Here is a 21,945-nt window from a genome sequence, read left to right as displayed (position 1 = left end):
CATAGGTTCAGGCAAGCAATACCAATTTATGCAGCTGTATGTCCCTTTAATGTGTCGGTGTGTCTTAAAGGAACATTATATTTGAAACAGTTACTTTTACACAGGTATTAGGAAATATTCTTCTACTTAAAGCTATCAGTTACAGTTTTTATTGTGAACAAGACATACGGAGCATTTGTGTACCTTTATTGACAGCCTCCTTATCCACAGATAATTTAAAACAGTTATATTTAATCACCAATATTCCCCACACCTTCTCTTAGAGACCCATTTATCTAGCTCCGGATGGAGCTTTAGGGCCTGTGTTTCTGGCGAGTCTTCAGACTCGCCAGAAACAGCAGTTATGAAGCAGTTATGAAGCAGTTATGAAGCTCTGAGCCACAATTCAACCCGATCGAGTATGATCGGGTTGATTGACACCTCCCTGCACGCGGCCCATTGGCCGCGAGTCTGCAGGGGGCGGCGTTGCACCAGCAGTTCCTGTGAGCTACTGGTGCAATGATGAATACGGAGAGCGTATTGCTCTCCGCATTCAGCGAGGTCTGTCGGACCTGATCCGCACTGTTGGATCAGGTCCGACAGACCTTTGATAAATATCCCCCTTAGTGTCAGCAGTGACTTGTATGATACAAATTAAGTCTACAGAAGCAATACACACAACCTGCAGCTATCTGAGCAGGCATGGCATTTCAATACTGGTGCACGGGTTCTCACAGGATATGTGCATACGCCACAGAAAAACAGAAATAACTTTTACTAGAAGCATTTTTGCCGATGGAAGGATATTGCAGAAATGCTTCTATTTCAAACTGAAATGCACACATGCATTTTTCATTTTTGACCTTTCTATCCCTTTAATTAGTTTTGTTTCAATATTTTCTTTCCTTCCTAAAATTGCCTTTACTTTTTTTGACAGATTTTCCACATGACATATGACCTGGCCAGTGCCGTGGTTAGGATCTTTAATCTCATTGGAATGATGTTGCTGCTGTGCCATTGGGATGGCTGTCTTCAATTTCTGGTACCATTACTTCAGGATTTCCCACAAGATTGCTGGGTGTCCCTAAATGGTATGGTTGTAAGTATTGTTCATTTTTCATTGTGTTATTAAAGTAAAGTATTATACATTTTGTCATGATAACATTTCTAATATATGTGTTAAAATGATATCTCTGTTGGAAATAGCTTGCATCAGATCCAAATCATGGTGCCGAAATATTTACCCAGACCCCATAGCAACAGGATACCAGAATATGTGCTTCCCATTACTTTTAGTGGGAATAACAAACATGCTTACACCAGTCGCAAGGCAATGGAAGACCCAATGTAAACATCTATTATCCTTGGTATTAAGTTAAGTTAATAAACTCTAACTGGAGCCCCTCCAACATAGTTAACAATCACTGGAACCCCACAACTGCAATTAACACTACCTGTAACTCCCTGCTAGAATAAACATTTACCGGGACTAACCATCTCATTTAATCCTATCTATGACTTCCAGCGACAATTAAAGGGACATTAAACACTAAATAAATGCTAGATAGAATGATGCATTCAAAGAAAAGATTAATATGAGAATAATATTTAGATGTATTAAAGTTTCATTAATTGTTCAAATAGTGACAAAATAAGTGTAAAGTTTTAGGGGTAGATTTAATAAGCAGCGGATGCTGCTTTCTACACCCATAGTTTACGGCTCGCCGGAAACATAAGTTAAGAAGCAGCGGTTGTAAGATCGCTGCTCCTTAACTTGTCTGCCACCTTTTACGTATGCTGTCGGCATTTAGCGATGTCAGTACTTTTTAGGTATGCTGTCTGCATTTAGCGACTTTGGTACCTTTTAGGTATGCTGTCGGCATTTAGCGATGTCAGTACCTTTTAGGTATGCTGTCGGCATTTAGCGACGTTGGTATCTTTTAGGTATGCTGTCTGCATTTAGCGACGTTGGTACCTTTTAGGTATGCTGTCGGCATTTAGCTACAGCGAATCATGTCCACCCGGCATATGATAAATTGACCCCTAAGTGTCTATAAAATAATGGGAGCTGCCATGTTGTAACTCAGGCTATCTTCTCTGCTGTGGCCAATTAGGGACAGTTATAAATTGGTCACTAGAGTGTGCAGCCAATGGCTGTGTGGAATAAAATTGTGTTCTGCACTTCCATTTCTAACAGGCACTGAAAAGCTCACAATTACTTCCTGCTGATTGGTTCTATATTATTTCCTTCTAATGCTCATTGGTTGATAGGTACTAGTAGCTGATGCTCAATGGCCAAAAGGTATAATTTTTACCTTTAAGCTATTGATAATTAGCAGCTGATAATGTAATATGTGTTTTTAACTAGATATAAATAGCTTTCTAATTTACTTTTTTTTTTTTAGAAATAGAAATGTCTAAATGTTGCTTTTTAGATTGATGACAATGTCCCCTTTAAACCAGTGTTTAATCAGGCGTATCTGGAGGACAAGGCAGGACATTAAAAGGATACGAAATCCAATTTTTTTTTTTCATGATTCAGATAGAGCAGGCAATTTTAGGCAACTTTCTAATCTACTCCTATTATTAATTTTTCTTTGTTCTCTTGGTGTCTTTATTTGAAAAAGCAGGCATGTAAGCTAAGGAGCCAGCCCATTTACCAACCAATCAGCAAGCGCTACCCAGGTGCTGAACCAAAAATGGTCCGGCACCTAAGCTTAAATTCCAGCTTTTCAAATAAAGATACCTAGAGAGCAAATAAAAATTGATTATAGGTGTATATTAGAAAGTTGCTTAAAATTGCATGCTCTATCTGAATTATGAAAGAAAAAATGTTGGTTTCATATCCTTTTAACCAGTGTCCAGACAAAGACAGACAAGATATTCCAGTCCAGACAACAGCTGCAAAAAGTTATAGACAGAGGTCCGTATACTAAGATCAAGGCCAAATAGGGTGCCTTAGAGATTAACTCCTCATGCACACACACACTCCATGCACTCACATGCCACACACCCACATGCCACACATACACACATTCCAGAGGGGGAAAGAGAGAGAGTAGAGAGGGGAAGGGAAAGAGAGAGCAGAGATGGTTGAGGGAAAGAGAGAGAAAAGAAAGCAAATAGGGTGGACAGAGAAGGAGAAAGTGCAGAGAGTGTAGTCGAAGAGGGAGAGAGAGAGAGAGAGAGCAGAGGGAGGAGGTAGAGATCAAAAGGGGAAAGGGCAGAGAGGTAACGATATAGCAAAAGGGTAGAGAGTGAGAACCTAGTTAGGGAGGGAGGGAGAGAGCAGGGAGAGGAAAAGGGAGAGAGCAGAAGGGGCGAGAGAGGTAGAGAGCAGGGGGAGAGAGAAAGAGAGCAGGGGGGTAGAGCACACATACACCCATTCTTTAACATACCACCTATAACATCCCCTCCATGTCCAACTGCTCTCATCAGAGCAGGGCTACAAGCTTAGCTCAGGTGCTAAAAAGCAAATGTTATACATTTTATTTCCGTAGACACGTTGTCAGTGCCTACAGGCACGAGGTGCATATGATTTTGTTGCTAGCACCTGTGCTGAGCTTGTAGCTCCGTGAACTGTTTTTTACGTCTGTGAATAAATAGTAAGTTTAATTGTTTACTCTATTCTCCTCTGATTATTGGATTCACTATAACTGTTTGCCTAAATAAAAGTGTACCCAGGACAGAACCCTGAGGCACTCACTTACCACTTTTGCTCTACTTAACAATTTCTCATTAACAACATTTTCATGCACTCAATATTTATAGGGACATTAAACACTTTGAGATGATAATATAAAATGATAAGTCATATATATAAAAATAATCTGTAATATATTTTCATTATTCATTTTGTCCCCTTTTCCTTTAAGTACATTCTGAAATTGTGAGCTTTTCAGTTGCTGTTAGAAATGGAAGTGCAGTTATATTTCACACAGCCATTGGTTGCACACTCTAGTGACATAATTATAACTGTCCCTAATTGGCCACAGCAGAGAAGGTAACCTAAGTTACAACATGGAAGCCCCCATTATTTTATAGACACTGAAATGTTTCACTTATTTTTTTCAATATTTAATCAACTAATGAAACTTTAAGAAATACATCAGCATTTTTTTTTCTCAGACTAATCTTTCTTTGAATACGTCATTCTAGCTAGCATTTATTTAGTGTTTAATGTCCCTGTAGTCCAAGTACAAGCAATTTCGTCCAAACTGTTCTTTCTCAATTTGTACAATAATCTTCTATGTGAAACTGTATCAAATGCTTTACCAGAATAAGTAGATGAAATTCACTGAAACACCTTCATCTATACTTTTACTAGTTTCTTCATAGAACGCAATTAGGTTAGTTTGATGCTATCTGTCCTTCAGAAAACCATGTTGACTCCAACTAATGATATTATTGTTCAAAATAATTCCTAAATATTATCCCATAATAGCCTTTCAAATAACTTCCCCACCACATATGTTAATTACACTTGTATTTATTTACCTGGCTAAACTTGTGATCGTTTTTTACATACTGATACTATGGGGCCAATTTATCATTGCAAATCTACATATGATGGCCTTATTTATAAAACAAAAGTCTGTCAAAAACATGTGCGTCAAGTATGGCGCGATGAGCATCGGACTGTTGATAAGAGTCATCGATGTCGTGGATATTCAGTTTTTTCCAACTTTATTTATACCATTTCATTACTGTCCATAAACAAGCTCATTTCTCTAAAGCTAATCTTCTATTTTTCATCAGTTAATGTTCAACTAATAGCTAGATTTATACCTTAACAAACAATATCTAAAAAAAAAAATTCTATTTATTTGTTTTACAAAATAATCTGATATATGATATTTTCACATACATTAATGTGTATTTGTATTTCTATAAATCATAATATGCCTATCTCATTTTTTTCTTTTTTTTTAAATGATTATTAATGCTAGAATTTGTACATATATCTTTGCACATACTTGTGTATATATATATATATATATATATATATATATGTGTGTGTGTGTGTGTGTGTGTGTTATGTCAGAAATCTTTAGTGTAAATATATTATTATTCTGAGCAATAATAATTGCAAAAATATATATAAATATATATATATATATATATATATATATATGTGAGTCTGTGTTATGTCAGAAATCTTTTGCAAACATATTTACATGTCCCTAAATTCCTTTTTTTGTTCTAAAAAATGTTGTCTTTCATATCTTTGTGTTTATTTATACCACTATATGTATATAATGTGAATGTATTATTATTCTGAGCAGGAGTAATTGCAAATATAACATGTAATCAGAGTATCATATGTATTTATTTGCAATCAATGGATACTTTAAGAGCTGGGCCAATTTTATCTATGCACCTGTGTAGCCCTTCCTGTTTGCAGTCTAGTTTTAAACACCACCTCTACACAGGCATTAAAAAATGGGCTGGTATATAAGATGACATTTCTTAATGAAAATTAAAATCAAGAGAAGGAAGAAAAACACTGAAAATAGCATGACAGTAAAGAGTTGATTTTAATTTCTACTGTATCTGATTCATGACAGTTTGATGTTAGGTATACTATCCCTTTGAGCTATCCACTTAATATTATATTAAATCAAACATCATTCAATTATTAAAATCATTGTCAAAAATATTACACTGTGTGACCTAATGTCATCATCAATGTTTATCTTTAATACTAATTTCACATATACATACTTTCAAAGTATAATACACAATGTAACAAATGGCACTTACAAGTTCTGATGAGTGATCAATGGCTCAAGTATAGAGCAATTGTATTCATCAATTTCAATCAGATTGGCTGATTTCATTAATCACATGATTATGCATTTACCAATAAGAAGCTGTGAAAAACTTTACTAGTTTGTATACATTTTTATATATTTATGTGCCAATATGTGTATATTTCCAAATAGCAGTAAAATAGTTTTAAAGATGTCCTCAGAAAACGTATCATGTGCTTAGAGTTGTTGAATGTGATATGGCAAAACTGGACATGAAAACATGTAGAAAAGTGACTTGAAAATTGATTTTGCTCACTGAGAACGTTTCAGCCCCATAGGAGACATAAGGCTTTTATCGTGAATCCAGAAACCCTTTTGTGAGTGCAGGAAAACACCAAATAATGAACTGTTAAAGCGCCAAATCAAAATGTAGCATTTTCAGCCAAAATTGGAGCTGAAAAAGCAGATGCTGATAGGTTGTGATTGAGGTCCACTTGGTTTAAAATTTACCAAGTAAAATAAACATGGGAAATCTAACTTTACCTGGAAATAAATGCATAGGGACAAAGTTTATTGCTAATAACAATTATTGTCCTGATATGTAACCATCAGAGGTGGTTAGGAAATATACTGAAGTTTACTGAGGATAAAAATGCATATTTACAGAGACAGATTAATTGTATCAATGTCGAAAGACCTCTTTTTGTGAAATCTGGATACACTTATATATGTGTTTTTAAACTAATTTACTCTGCTTAAGCAAATATTTTCTTTGCAAATCTATAATTTCAGCATTACTGATTAAGTCCAATTAGAGGTTAAAGGATTTTGAGTCTACTACTTATTTTTTCATTTGTCTAGAATTTTCTAAGTGCCATAACATAAATAAAAACTAACCCATAAGACAGCAAGCTAACATTGATATATTTAGACACATTTTAATTAGAAGATTCTGTTGTCCAAAGCTAAATACCAGGTAAAGTTCACTACTGATTTCAGTCTTGGAGGAAGAGTGTTTGATGTCAGTGCATTGCAAAATAAAAAACTGTATTGATGATGATTAGTGCATTCATCCTAAAGTCCAAAGTAGAGGCACATTTTTTACATTCCCCCTCTAACTCTCCTGTGTTTAATCATACCGCTCCTACAAATCTCACTCTTATCTCCTGTCACTCTCTGCTTGCTGCTGGTGATGTCTCTCCTAACTCTGGCCCTGCAGCAATCACCACACTTTTACATTCTCGCTCCATCTCCAACTGCAAAAATTCTAGGTAACGCAATACCAACAATCTCATCTCCATTAACACACAGCGCCTATCCCCTCCCTTTTCTTGTGCCCTCTGGAATGCTCGCTCTGTCTGTAACAAACTTACAACTGTTCACGACCTGTTTGTTTCCAAAGCTTTCACCCTTTTAGCAATTACTGAAACCTGGCTAAAAACAAAGGCTTTTCTGCTAAAAACAAAGGCTACTACTCTATACTCATCTTACTTGACCTTTCTGCTGCCTTTGACACTGTTGACCATCCCCTTCTCCTAGGTCTCTCAGCTCTCTCGGTGTCTGCGACACTGCCCTCCTCCTCCTTCTCTTTTGCTGGTGACTGCTCCTCTCTATTGCCTCTGTCTGTTGGAGTACCTCAAGGCTCTGTCCTGGGTCCTCTACTATTCTCCATTTGCACTTCTTCACTGGGTAAACTTATCAACAGCTTTGGCTTCAGCTATCACCTCTATGCTGATGTTACCCAGATCTACCTTTCCACCCCTGCACTCTCTCCTTCTGTCAATTCTCACATCAGCGAATGCTTATCTGGCATTTCCTCCTGGATGGCCTCTCACCACCTAAAAATAAATATGTCCAAGACCGAACTACTTCTAATTCCCCCCTCTAACTCTACTCCAGTTTCCAATTTTTCTATCACTGTTGGCGGCACCACTATCTCCCCATCACCCCAAGTCCGCTGCCTCGGAGTCACGCTTGACTCAAATATGTCCTTCATTCCCCACATCCAACTGCTCTCTTCATCCTGCCGCAACCACCTACGCAATATCTCCAAATTTGTCCATTTTTGAGTGCTGAAAATACTAAACAGCTAATCCACTCCCTGGTAATTTCCCGACTTGACTACTGTAACAACTTACTGACTGGCCTCCCTCTCTCCCACCTCTCTCCCTTCCAATCCATCCTAAATGCATCTGCCAGGCTAATCCACCTCTCTCGATGCTCTGTTTCTGCTGCACCTCTCTGTGAGTTAATTCACTGGCTCCCCATTCACAACAGAGTTAAATTCAAAATTCTCACCCTGACCTACAAAGCCCTCACCAAAGCTGCCCCACCCTACCTGTTCTCACTCATCAACAAATATACTCCTGCCCATCCCCTAAGATCCAACAATGACCTGCTTCTTGTGTCCTCTACCATTACCTCTCATGCTAGACTACAGGACTTCTCTCATGTGGCACCAAACCTCTGGAACGCACTTCCTCGAGCTGTCAGACTTGCCCCTAAACTCTCCTCCTTTAAACGTTCCCTAAAGACCTTTCTGTTCAGGGAAGCTTATCACCCGACTTATTAACAAACTAACTTTGCTTAACTAACAGTTGCCCTCTATCTCCTCACTAATATCATTCTCACCTTTGCAGTCCCCACCTCCTGTTTTCCATCCTCCTACCCATCTAGATTGTAAGTTCCCATGGGAATAGGGCCCTTAATTTCCCCTGTATTTATCTGTAAAAATGTTGTCTTTTATCGTATTGTTTCTCCATTGTACTGTTATCCTTGTACCCATGGGTAGTGCTGCGGAATCTGTCGGCGCTTTATAAATAAAGAAGAATAATAATAAAATTCCTCCACGAATTGATCCAAAAATTTAGATTAGGTTTACAAATTTGACTTCTGATTATTATTTTTTTTATAAAGATATTGCAACAATCTATTTTTTCTGTAATCTGATTATTCTATAGTTTTTCAAAAACAATTTAAAGCTTAAGGTTAAGGCTTGATCAATGTTTCACTGATTGTGAAAGGCTTTTTCATTGTGATAAATGAATATCATTTTGTACAGACTATATTATATCTTTGCAGGTACTGTTTATCTGGGGGGGGGGGGGGTTGTGCCATCACTTTCAAGACAGCACAAGCCACATAAACCCGCTGCTTTTTTTCTTTGATTATTTTAAATCTTTTTTTTTTCAGATGACACAAAATTGTAACTATTTTTTTTAATCAAAATAGAATTTGAAAACAGCAACAGAAGACCTCTTAGGTAGTGTGCAAAAGATAAATTACATTATAACTGTATGACCTTGACCAGATCTAAATGAGATGGAAGATTTGTACAAATAAGTGAATAATAAACAGTTCTTTAGTTATGCAGATATAGTTAATTAATACACAATTAATATAAAAATGTATTATAAAGAGAAACTCATTTAGTGAAATCTGAACAGATCTCAAAAACGTAATTAGAAAACAGCCATTATAGATATTTGCTTAAATGGAGAGTATTTGGTTGATCTAATTCCATAATCCAACAGAATATATAAATATATAAATTATAGCAAGTTTTATGCTTTCATAATAAATTGTTAGATGTTTATTTCTAAACTTACAGTGTAACAATTTTCACTTTATTAATGAACCTTCATATACCTTAATAGCGTGTAAATTTATCTCATTTTTTCACCTACAGCATGTGTCAAAAATAGAAGTCAATCCCAGTCCTGTAGAAAAGTTAATTAAATGATTTATCTACAAAAATGGGGATTTTCTACAGGCTTTGAATAATTTGCTAGTATTGTTTTACATAAAAGGGACACTTAACACCTGCCTGCTAAAATCCTTAAATCTTGCTCCTTCTAATCAATCAAAATCAAGTTAGCATGAATGTCTATGCCCACTTGTCATCTTACCCCAAATTGTTCAAAAAAGTGTTTTCAATAACAATGGTATACCTGTGCTCTATGGGTGTATGCATGCCGCCATATTGTGACGTGCGTTACACACAGGTACACCAGTCACATGACACGCACGCATAGTGTTCTATTATGTATTTGCTGCTTACTTAGAAGGAATCACATCTGCAGCACACGCTCACTGTGATGCATACAACAGCAGCACATGTGATTCTTGCAGATCGTGTGCTGCAGTGTTTGTGGAGATAATGTTTAAAATGTGACAACACAGCAATACATAAGTTAGTAAATGCACAGCGTCATGAACAGTGTAGCACTATACAAAACATACCTATATTAAAGCTATTTATACCGGTGTGTATTTAGTACCATGGGAAAGTAAATAACATATAACATGATGCGACAGCGATTCTATATATTGTAACGTGATAAGGATTGTGAAAGCCAGAACTGTAAATCAGGGGGGAGGGGAGCGGACTGTCTCATGCGAGAAAAAGGCCACACAGGGATTAATTACACCAGATCCTACTGCCCTGTATATCTGTACACACTGGATTAATCCTGGTGACCCTGGTGTAAATGTTAGCCAGGAGCTCACTGCAATGTACAAGTCCCCATTCAGTGCCCGAGCTCACTTTGACTCCCAGGATTCGCGCACACATACGTCCGGCGGTGACATGATGATGGCTGGTGTAGTCTGAAGGGGAGCAAACGATACGAACAAGACAGGACAGAGAGGCCGGAGAGATCACACAGAGCAGTTGTAATCGGCTAAGCCGATGGTGCTTGAAAGGCCGGAGCCGGGACAAGGTTGAAAAGGAAGACGTGAACCACGCCTCCTGGTCAACAAAATTAATGTCACTCCACACACTAATGTCACTCCACAAGCCCGCTATGACAGACTAGGCTGCCTTTTGTTAGCAGGCTTGTGGAGTGACATTAGTGTGTGGAGTGACATTAATTTTGTTGACCAGGAGGCGTGATTTACGTCTTCCTTTTCAACCTTGTCCCGGCTCCGGCCTTTCAGGCACCGTCGGCTTAGCCGATTACAACTGCTCTGTGTGATCTCTCCGGCCTCTCTGTCCTGTCTTGTTCGTATCGTTTGCTCCCCTTCAGACTACACCAGCCATCATCATGTCACCGCCGGACGTATGTGTGCGCGAATCCTGGGAGTCAAAGTGAGCTCGGGCACTGAATGGGGACTTGTACATTGCAGTGAGCTCCTGGCTAACATTTACACCAGGGTCACCAGGGTTAATCCAGTGTGTACAGATATACAGGGCAGTATGATCCGGTGTAATTAATCCCTGTGTGGCCTTTTTCTCGCATGAGACAGTCCGCTCCCCTCCCCCCTGATTTACAGTTCTGGCTTTCACAATCCTTATCACTATACAATATATAGAATCGCTGTCGCATCATGTTATATGTTATTTACTTTCCCATGGTACTAAATACACACCGGTATAAATAGCTTTAATATAGATATGTTTTGTATAGTGCTACACTGTTCATGACGCCGTGCATTTACTAACTTATGTATTGCTGTGTTGTCACATTTTAAACATTATCTCCACAAACACTGCAGCACACGCTCTGCAAGAATCACATGTGCTGCTGTTGTATGCATCACAGTGAGCGTGTGCTGCAGATGTGATTCCTTCTAAGTAAGCAGCAAATACATAATAGAACACTATGCGTGCGTGTCATGTGACTGGTGTACCTGTGTGTAACGCACGTCACAATATGGCGGCATGCATACACCCATAGAGCACACAGAAGCACAGGTATACCATTATTATTGAAAACACTTTTTTTGAACAATTTGGGGTAAGATGACAAGTGGGCATAGACATTCATGCTAACTTGATTTTGATTGATTAGAAGGAGCAAGATTTAAGGATTTTAAGCATGTGTTTAGTGTCCCTTTAACTATATATATCTGAATTATATATTTTTTTCGCTTGCACACTTACTGCGCTTAATGTAAAACATTGTGGTGGCCACATTAGCAAACGTATTACAAGTTGAAAGTAAAAAGTATTGCAATAGTGAAAGACAGAAGCACACTAACTTCAGGACCTCAAATATTGCAACCAGGCTAACGCATTCTCCCCATAGACTATGGGGCGCTTAAAAAACCCTATTAGTTATCACTCACACACTAATATATATACAGATATAGATATATTTTATATACAGAAATGTATAAAATTATTTATTTAAAAATAAAACAAAAAATGATAAATTCTCCTTAGCTGCTGCATGAAAAATGTTTAGTCTCTCAACTCAAATCACATAGCGTTCCAGCTGTGTCATCACTAAAAGCACTGGGACAAGACACGTTAGCGCATACACCAATGCCAGCGTGTGTTTCACCACCACGTCATTAGAGAGGACAGGGCTTCCTGACGGCTGATTATTCTCTGCTCTCATCTCATTTTTAAAGCATAAAGTTGCTCTGCCCAGGGATATGGAGGAATATATCCAAAGTTAAAGTCCACAGCTTTTGTTTGTTGCAATTCAAATTTCTACTTTGTAGATATATATCAGCAACAACATTAAATCAACTCAAAGCTCCTCCTAAATCAGCTTTTCATTATATACAATGGTCCCACAAATAGCTTTTACCTTATCAAATACATTTTTATCGCACCAATCTTATATCTGTTTTACACTGCGGAATCTTTTGGCGCTCTACAAATAACCAATAATAGTAATAATGCTACAATATTAGTGTATTAAACCATGTGATGATTATCTGGTATATACTGAGATGTAAGACTGACTGCTATAGGTCACATTCAGCCTAAAAATACTCCATGTCAAGCTTTTCATTCTGTCCATTTGGTGTCAGTGTATTTAGCATATATATCCATTTACATTCCTTTTGAAGCAGACATTTGTCCTGATCTCCACCCCTTCCATACATAAGACCTCTTTCAATGATTGTGAATCTTAGACAACCAGTGTTGCTATTATGAAGCTTTTGAAAGTGTATAGCTACTCTGCTGGGTCCAACTATATGTTTAATATCATCCCTATGTTCTTTAATTATATCTTTAAAGATTCTTTTGGTTTTCCCAACATAAAAGCTTGGGCAAGAGCATGACAATAGGTATACTACTTCCTCTGTGTTAAAATTATAGAAATGCTTAGGGCTAGATTTATTAAGCCCATACGGCAGCAAGTTCTCTCAAGAACTTGCTCGCCGTCATTTATCAAGCAGCGGTCACCAGACCGCTGCTTCCTGAGCCTCTTCGCCACCTCTAATCTGGCGAAATTCAATCTCCTCGGTCTAGTCAGACCGAGGAGATTGACAGCTCCTGCCCGCGCGTGATTGGCTGTGCGCGGGCAGGGGGCGGGATTGCACGCAAGCGCAAAATTGCGCTCGTGTGCAATGCTGAATACCTGTAGGTATTTTCGCCCCTGTATGCCTCAGCTTTAATAAATCTAGCCCCTAATCTGGTATCTCTTACCAACTTGAGCTGAAAAATACTTTGTTTTATTCATAAACTTACATGCTACACATTTCCCACATGGGAAGTTTCCTAATACTTTATAATTGGATAGCCAATTCTTTACAGAAGGTGTAGGGACAAATCTACTTCTTACTTTTTTGTCACATACATTTAGAGCTCTTTTGGCAGTAAGTCTTGGGAATTCTCTATAAGAACATTGCCAAGACCCTGAAACTGAGCTGGAGCACGGTGGGCAAGACCATACAGCAGTTTCACAGGACAGGTTCCACTCAGAACAGGCATTACCATGGTCGACCAAAGAAGTTGAGTGCACATGCTCAGCATCATATCCAGAGGTTGTCTTTGGTAATAGAAAAATGAGTGCTGCCAGCATTGCTGCAGAGGTTAAAGTGGTGGGGGGTCAGCCTGTCAGTGCTCAGACCATACGCTGCACACTGCATCAAATTGGTCTGCATGGCTGTCGTCCCAGAAGGAAGCCTCTTCTAAAGATGATGCACAAGAAAGCCTGCAAACAGTTTGCTGAAGACAAGCAGACTAAGGACATGAATAACGACCCCAAACACACCTCAAATCACACATCCTCAAATGGAATGTGGGGGAGCGCAAGGTCTCTAACATCCACCAGCCCCGTGATGTCATCATGGAGGAGTGGAAGAGGACTCCAGTGGCAACCTGTGAAGCTCTGGTAAACTCCATGCCCAAGAGGGTTAAGGCAGTGCTGGAAAATAATGGTGGCCACACAAAATATTGACACTTTGGGCCCAACTTGCACATTTCCACTTAGGGGAGTACTCACTTTTGTTGTCAACGGTTTAGACATTAATGGCTGACGCTGTGTGTTGAGTTATTTTGAAGGGACAGCAAATGTACACTGTTATAAAGGCTGTACACTCAGTACTTTACATTGTAGCAAAGTGTAATTTCTTCAGTGTTGTCACATGAAAAGATATAATAAAATATTTACAAAAATGTGAGGGGTGTACTCATTGTGAGATACTGTAACTCCACAGGTGTGAGCACAATGTTATCTATATGACTCATATGAACTATCACTGTCAAACTGTGAAAAACTGTCAAAATGCAAAAGATAATAGGGTATTTTCAATTGCTTAGAAATCAGTTTGAGCCTACCTAGGTTTAGCTTTCACAAATTAATACCAAGAGAAAAAAGCAAATTTGATGATAAAAGTAAATTGTAAGGTTGTTTAAAATTTCATGCCCTATATAAATCAAAAAAGTTTAATTTTGACTAGACTATCCCTTTAAGAATACTACTGATGGTACTCAAAGTACAATTAAAACTAGTTACCAGATGAATAGGGGAAACTGTCTCTTCTTTTTTTATCATAAAGCATATCATCTCTTTGTAATTGTTCTTGCCCTATTTCTTGTTTTTGAAATAAATCTCTTTGAATAACCCCTTGTTAAAAACCTTTATTGCAGTTTATATTTTTCTCTTTAGGAGAAATTTCTACATAACCACAGGAATTGTCCTGTAAGAATATTTTTAATAATATATGGAGGATGGTGGCTTTATGCCACCAAAAGGCTATTGGTCGCTGTTTCTTTGCAATTATTGTCGATCCTTAGTATCCCTCCTTCCTGTTTTATTTTCACATCCAGAAATGAGATTTTCTCTTTGTCAAATTGCATTGTTTGTTGAATATTATCATTAAGTTAGTTCACAAATGCCTGAAGCTGTTCAGTTGAGCCTTCCCATATTAGTAAAATGTCGTCCACATATCTTAACCAGAGATGGACGTGGTCACTGAAATATCTATTCTGGTATACCACGTCCATCTCCCATGTTCCCAAATGGAGGCATTGATAAGTGGGAGCACACGTGGCACCCATTGCTGCCCCTCTAAGCTGTTTAAAGATTTTACCATCAAACATAAATATGTGGTTTTACAACAAAAATGTAACACTTTAATTACAAATTCTCTATGATCTGAATACAGTGTGCCCCTACTAGACAAAAATAATTCCTGTTTCATGAGGTATAGATAAGTATAGCCCTTCCACATCAAGGCAAACCAACATGGCATTCTCTAAGATCATTATACCATCTATTTTACACAGACAACCTGCAGTGTCCAGCACAAACAAAGGCAAAGTTTTTAAAAATGTTTAGAGAAAATAATCTGTAATTCCCACATTCTCTGTCAGGCTACCTACACCCGCAATAATAGGGTGACCTGGTGGATTCAGTATATTTTTATGCTCTATGAAGTGCAATAAAAAATAGGCATGATGGGGAATTCCACATACAGGTATTTTAATTCGATATATGTTATTATTCCTTGTTCTTTAGCATCATTAAGCAGCCTGAACAATTCAGATTGCAATTTGGGAACAGGGTTTGACATTAATCTCTGACATTGTTCTTTATTCAATAGTTGGCATTTAACCTCTAGTACATATTTTGTCTCATCCCATAATACCAAGTTGCCACACTTTTCCGCCAGCTTTATAACAAGATTGGGGGCATTCATTAACTCATTCAGTGTTTTTCTTTCTTTCTTAGATAAGTTGTCGTTCACTATACCTGTGATCGAGATATAGTTTATGTCTCTTTCAACTGATTTTACAAAAAGATTCACAGCCGGGGATGTTGATAACTGAGGCAAAAAAGTGGATTTATTCCTAAAATGTGAGCTAACATTAACTTGTTATTATCTTTGATCATCATCATATCTAACTTGCCGGATCATTGTATATAACATAAAGCTGATTTAGAAAGTGCTTTGAGTTGATTTAATGTTGTTGCTGATATATACAGTTGTGCTCACCCTGCCAGAAATCGTGAAATTTTGGCATTGATTTTGAAAATATGACTGATCATGCCAAAACACTGTCTTTTATTTAAGGATAGTGATCATATGAAATATATAGATATGGTGTGTGGAAGCACACCAATCCTCAAGGGACACTCTAAATCTTAACAAATGTAACACAATGTAATAAGGACAATAGTAATGTGTACAGCAACACTGAACAGCAGAATACCAGAGGGGAAAAAAAATATATATAACCTTGTGACTGGAAATAAATGTCCAATAACTAAATGATATCCTGCAAGTCACAATAGCTCCAGAAGATTGCAAAGGTCAGCTCTCTGTCGTAGGGAGGTCAAAATCCTGATGATAACAGATGGTCTGAAAAAAGAAACACAGAGGCGCCCAATGGCCTAATACCAGAATACCAGGGGACAAGCAAAATATGTAAGACTAATACTCACAAACTTTATCATAGCCTCAGGAAACAGCCAGTTGTAGGCTGAGAAACATGTTGCTTTTAAAATATAAATATTTTTTTTTTTTAATAATACACTTGCTGCTGGATATTATCTGGGAATCCATCTATACTCCTGCATCAGTTTTGGGAGCTTCCTTATTTGCTGAAACCTTTGAAACAGTCACCTGGGTGGCTGAGAAGTCCCAGTCTGTGTTTATTGCACCTGGAGGTGCTTTGCTACATGTAAGTGTGCATATTCCCTGTATACACATATATTTGTACAAACTGTACTGGGCTATGTTGGCTCTATATCTTCCCCTTGAGGAACCAGGAGGACCTCACTGGTGAAGAAGTACTACAGAATTATCTCTGTGTCTGTTCAGTTTGCTGGGCAACTGTGAGGTTCCAGTCTGCTTCCTTGCAATTTTTGGTGCTATTCGTTAGTATTAGTCTTACATATTTTGCTTGTCCCCTGGTATTGTAGTATTAGGCCATCGGGCGCCTCTGTGTTTCTTTTTTTAGTGATCATATGAAGCCATTTATTATCACATAGTTGTTTGGCTCCTTTTTAAATCTTAATGATAACAGAAATCACCCAAATGGCCCTGATCAAAAGTTTACATACCGTTGAATGTTTGGCCTTGTTACAGACACACAAGGTGACACACACTGGTTAAAATGGCAATTAAAGTTTAATTTCCCACATCTGTGGATTTTTAAATTGCAATTAGTGTCTGTGTATAAATAGTCAATGAGTTTGTTAGCTCTCATGTGGATGCACTAAGCAGGCTAGATACTGAGCCATGGGGAGCAGAAAAGAACTGTCAAAAGACCTGCGTAACAAAGTAATGGAACTTTATAAAGATGGTAAACGCTATAAAAAGATATCCAAAGCCTTGAAAATGCCAATCAGTACTGTTAAATCAGTAGTTAAGAAGTAGAACATTTAGGGATCTCTTGATACCAAGCCAAGGTTAGGGAGACCAAAAAGATTTCAGTCAGAACTGTCAGAAGAATTATTCGGGATACAAAGAAAGACTCACAGGTAACCTCAGGACAAAAACAGGCTGCTCTGGAAAAAAGATGGTGTGGTTGTTTCAAGGAGCACAATACGACGATACTTTAACAAAAATGAGCTACATGGTCGAGTTGCCAGAAAGAAGCCTTTACCGTGCCAATGCCACAAAAAAGCCTGGTAACAATATGCCCAACATCATCTTGACAAGCCTCACAGCTTCTGGCACACTGTAATTTGGAGTGACGAGACAAAATTAGAGCTTTATGGTCACAACCATAAGCGTTGTTTGGAGAGGGGTCAGCAAGTCCTATAGCGAAAAGAATACCATCCCCACTGTGAAGCATGGGGGTGGCTAAATGATGTTTGAGGGATTAGCTCTAAAATCATGTGAAAATTGATGGCAAGATAAATGCAGCATGTTATCAGAAAATACTGCCAGACAATTTGCATTCTTCTGCATGAAAGCTGCACATGAGACGCTCTTGGACTTTTCAGCATGACAATTACCCTAAGCACAAGGCCAAGTTGACCATCACTGTCTCCTGACCTTGATATCATTGAGCCACTCTGGGGAGATCTCAAATGTGCGGTTCAAGCAATACGACCAAAGACGTTACATAACCTTGAGGTATTTTGCCAAGACAAATAGGCAGCTATACCACCTGCTAGTATTCGTGGGCCTCATAGGCAACTATTACAAAAGACTGCACACTGTCATTGATGCTAAATGGGGCAATACACAGTACACATATATATAATATTTTTATTTGTTGCCATGTTTTGTTTTATGATTGTGCCATTCTGTTATGACAGTTGAAGATGAATCCCATAAAAAAATAAAAGAAATGTGTTTTGCCTGCTCACTCATGTTTTCTTTAAAAATGATACATATATTACCAATTCTCCAAGGGTATGCAAAATATTAAGCACAACTGTATCTACAAAGTAGCAATTTCATTTGCAACAAACAAATGCTGTGGGCTTTAACTTGGGATATATTTCACCTTATCCCTGGGCAGAGATATTTTATGCTTTAAAAATGAGATGAGAGCAGAGAATAATCAGCCCTGAGGAATCCCCGTCCTGTCTGATGATGTGTAAGTGAAACGCGCCTTGGCATTGCTGGATGCACTCACGTGACTTTTCACAGTGCTTCAAACTCACAATATACACAGAGTGAAGGCACAGCTGGAAAGCTATGTGATATGAGTTTAGAGACTAAACCTTTGCCATGCAGAATCCTAGAAGGAGAACTTAGTATTAAGGTTGGATAACTCCTTTTTTGTTTCTTGACCCATGAACAGTCATACAAATTGGTGGAAATAGAAATTGTGTAATTACAACTGCTAGAAAATCAATGTAATGCTAATACATATGCACCTGACTGGTGGGTTACAAGTGTAAGTAACTCAGATAAGATTTTGCATCTATAATCGTTAGCGGATTCTGAGAAATAATCTGTATTCACGGACTGTGTACGTTAGCAATTTAACCTAATTAATACTTAGCCTGCATGTGCTCTGTACTAACCAAGCTATATATAATGCTGCTGGCCTGAAGTATGCTCATATCAGCTGTGCTTTACTGTGCAGACATTTGATTCCAGAAACCCAATAGTTTGTTTTCTGTATATGTATTTTAAGTTAAAAAAAATCTATAGCTAATAAATAAAATAATTTTTGAGGATTAAGATCCTTACTTTGCATAGGTTAAATTCATTGTGTTATTGTGTCATGAACCAAGCCTCCAGACTAAAAAGAAAAGGTCTGGGAGGCAGTCTGCTAAGAAGGGCTGTGTGGGGATTTGAACCTGTGGCTCTGTGGTTGCTATTTCTGTTTGCTTACATGTTGAGCCACAGCCAGTTCAAGCAATAGCAAGGAACTTAAAAGATCTGATAAATAGCAATTTGCCTTACTTGTTATTACACCTGTGCAAAACACAGGTGTTCTCAATTCTGGAATTAATCAGAACCAACCCTGTGCAAAACCTCCCTATTTAAGGATGCATTTTTGTCTTCACATTGGATCTGTTTTGTCAAGTCAGAACCTGTTTCCTGTACTTCTTTGGAGAAAGATTTCACCTTTGGCACCTGTTTACAAGGTATTACCAGGAGAAAGCCTTTACCTTTAAACCTGTTACCAATCTACAAGTTTGTTTCCTACTTTATGCAATTCCTGCACTCAGCTATAACCAGGAGAAAGACTTTACCTTTAACCCTGTTACCAGTTCACAAGTTTGTTTCCTGCCTTGTGCAATTCATGCACTCAGCTATAACCAGGAGAAAGACTTTACCTTTAAACCTGTTACCAGTTTACAAGTTGTTTTCTGCCTTGTGATAATCTTACATTTCAGTTATTACCTGGAGAAAGACTTTCCTTTTTGAATCTGCATCTCTGCTTACTAGTTTTGTTTATTTTCACTCCTGCTGTATGTGGTCTTAACATACCTGAGTAGCATATTTAAATATTCTGAAAGTATTTGCTTAAACAAAGTATAAATAAATTGTTTAAATAAATTTATCATTTTCAATCAGTATGGCTTCTACTAATCTTCCTTTAAAGCAACTGTTCCAGACAATGAGGCTCTCACATGATATCCTGAGACAGAACATGACATATTGTCCTACTTTCTAAAGGTACTAGTTAAAAAAAATGAATTTATAAGGGTTTGCACCAATCTAAATTGCAAATAACAATTCTGTTAATATTATATAGCTAAAATATGTTTCCGTACGATTCAATTTTAATGGATATATATTTATATAAACAAATAAATACACATATATACAAAAGTCACAACCTTCCCAGTGACAAGGAGCTCCTCTCGGCCAATCATCTCCAAGGATGCCGGAGGTTGTCCGGTGAATCGTGCATGGAGACGATTGGCTGAGAGGAGCTCCTTATCACTGAGAGGGTTGGGACTTTTTTAGAACTGTTACCCGTTTTCATCCTTCATCTTGGTCTGTGTGAGTACTATTTCATTCACCTGCTTGTTTGTATTCTCATACAGGACTTGACTATTATTTGTTTCTTCTTTTCAAGGACACTTTTCAGAAGACCCCTGGACTATATATCCTATTTTTGCACATTTTACACAAATATTTATATATATATATATATATATATATATAAAGTTGCGCTATATATTCACAGCTTTTGCACAAGAGCAAACTATAGCTTTCAACTTGTAATGTGAGTGCAAGTTTGCGATCTCGAATGAAAGTCTAGGATATACTAGAGTGATGTCAGCCACCGTAACCCTTCTCTGGTAAACTCACTTTACCATGTACTTGTTATATCAAGTTGCACGCTAATGTTAGTGTGGTTTAGCAATATTGCATATCGGGACTCGCACTATCATTAGTGCACCACTTGTAAACTGGGTCTTAAATAGCATTTCTTATTAGCGTTTTGTTTATCATTGCTTGCTTCTAAGCATCTTCTATGTTTAGCTCCATGTATGTCTATGAGTATATTTATGGTGTGCATATGTAGGTCATTTAGCTTTTCTTTTGAACATTTTGTGTATCCTAGCAGTGCCGGATTGGGCCATCGGGATACCGGGAAAACTCCTGGTGGGCCGGGCCATCAGGGCACAGGTGGGCCGGTACTAGTTCTACTAGCTGCAGGTGAGGGAACAGCCAGCACTGCAGAGCAGCCGACAGCCGTCCTGCTTTTAGTACAGTCAGTGACAAACAGACAGTAATTTGAAAAACAGTGACTGAGCGAGTGTCAAGCTAAGCAGCCAGCTGATCATCACTCAGGATGTGGAACATATCAAATGGCTGCTCAGGAGTCTGGGAGCGGATCCAGCCTCTAATTGGCAATTAGGATTTTTAATTACAATTTTGCATGATGATTCGCATCACTGAGCACGCACGCACAGGCATCATCACGTCGCCGCTACCGGCCGGCCTCAATACTCACTGGGGGAGGTAATATTATGGGGGGGGGGGAAACGTCACGTGATGTCACGTGAGCACACTCACAGTCTCAGTATGCAAAGAGGACTCCAGGAAGGAGCCGGCCGAGTTAGGCCACGTGATCGGCATGATGTGGGAAAACTGACACTGAGTCCAGAGTCAGACAGCAGCCAGTCTGTGTCAGACTCAGTGTGAAACAGTCCGGTGGGTGATCATAGCTTCAGGCCAGGGAAAAGAATGATCAGATCATCAGGTAGGCCTGGCCTGAAAAGTGTGTCTCAGAGAAGTGAGAGAATAAAACATTTTTGCCCTAAACATATAAGCCCACTTAATATATATATATATATATATATATATACAGTGGGACCTCGGTTTACAAACGACTCGGTATACGAAATTTCGGTTTACGAATTCAAAATCTTGAAAATTGTCTCGGTTTAAGAATTTTTTTCGCAATACGAAACAAATGTTCCGGTTTGCCCCTCTGTTTACGAATTTTTTTTCGCAATACGAAACAAGTGTCCCGGTTTGCCCCTGCATACTGAAGTGTGGGTAGCAGTTGGAGAGGTTTTGGAGCCATTTGCAGCAAGTTGTTGAGCCTTTTGGAGCCATTTGCAGCAAGTTGTTGAGCCCTTTGGAGCCATTT

At 38.3% G+C, this 21,945-nt stretch overlaps 1 protein-coding gene across 1 annotated transcript in view; it reads left to right on the top strand.

Moving 5' to 3' along the window:
- HCN1 (hyperpolarization activated cyclic nucleotide gated potassium channel 1) overlaps positions 1-21,945 on the top strand; it is a 767,054-nt gene that overhangs the window by 395,374 nt on the left and 349,735 nt on the right. The window contains exon 4 of the mRNA XM_053701261.1: positions 917-1,078. Within this exon, the coding sequence (XP_053557236.1) occupies positions 917-1,078 (162 nt within the window). The remainder of the gene's footprint in view (positions 1-916; positions 1,079-21,945) is intronic.

Source organism: Bombina bombina, chromosome 2, assembly GCF_027579735.1.
Source record: "Bombina bombina isolate aBomBom1 chromosome 2, aBomBom1.pri, whole genome shotgun sequence".
NCBI classification, from domain to species: Eukaryota; Metazoa; Chordata; class Amphibia; order Anura; family Bombinatoridae; genus Bombina; species Bombina bombina.
This window is presented reverse-complemented; position numbering and strand designations above follow the sequence as displayed.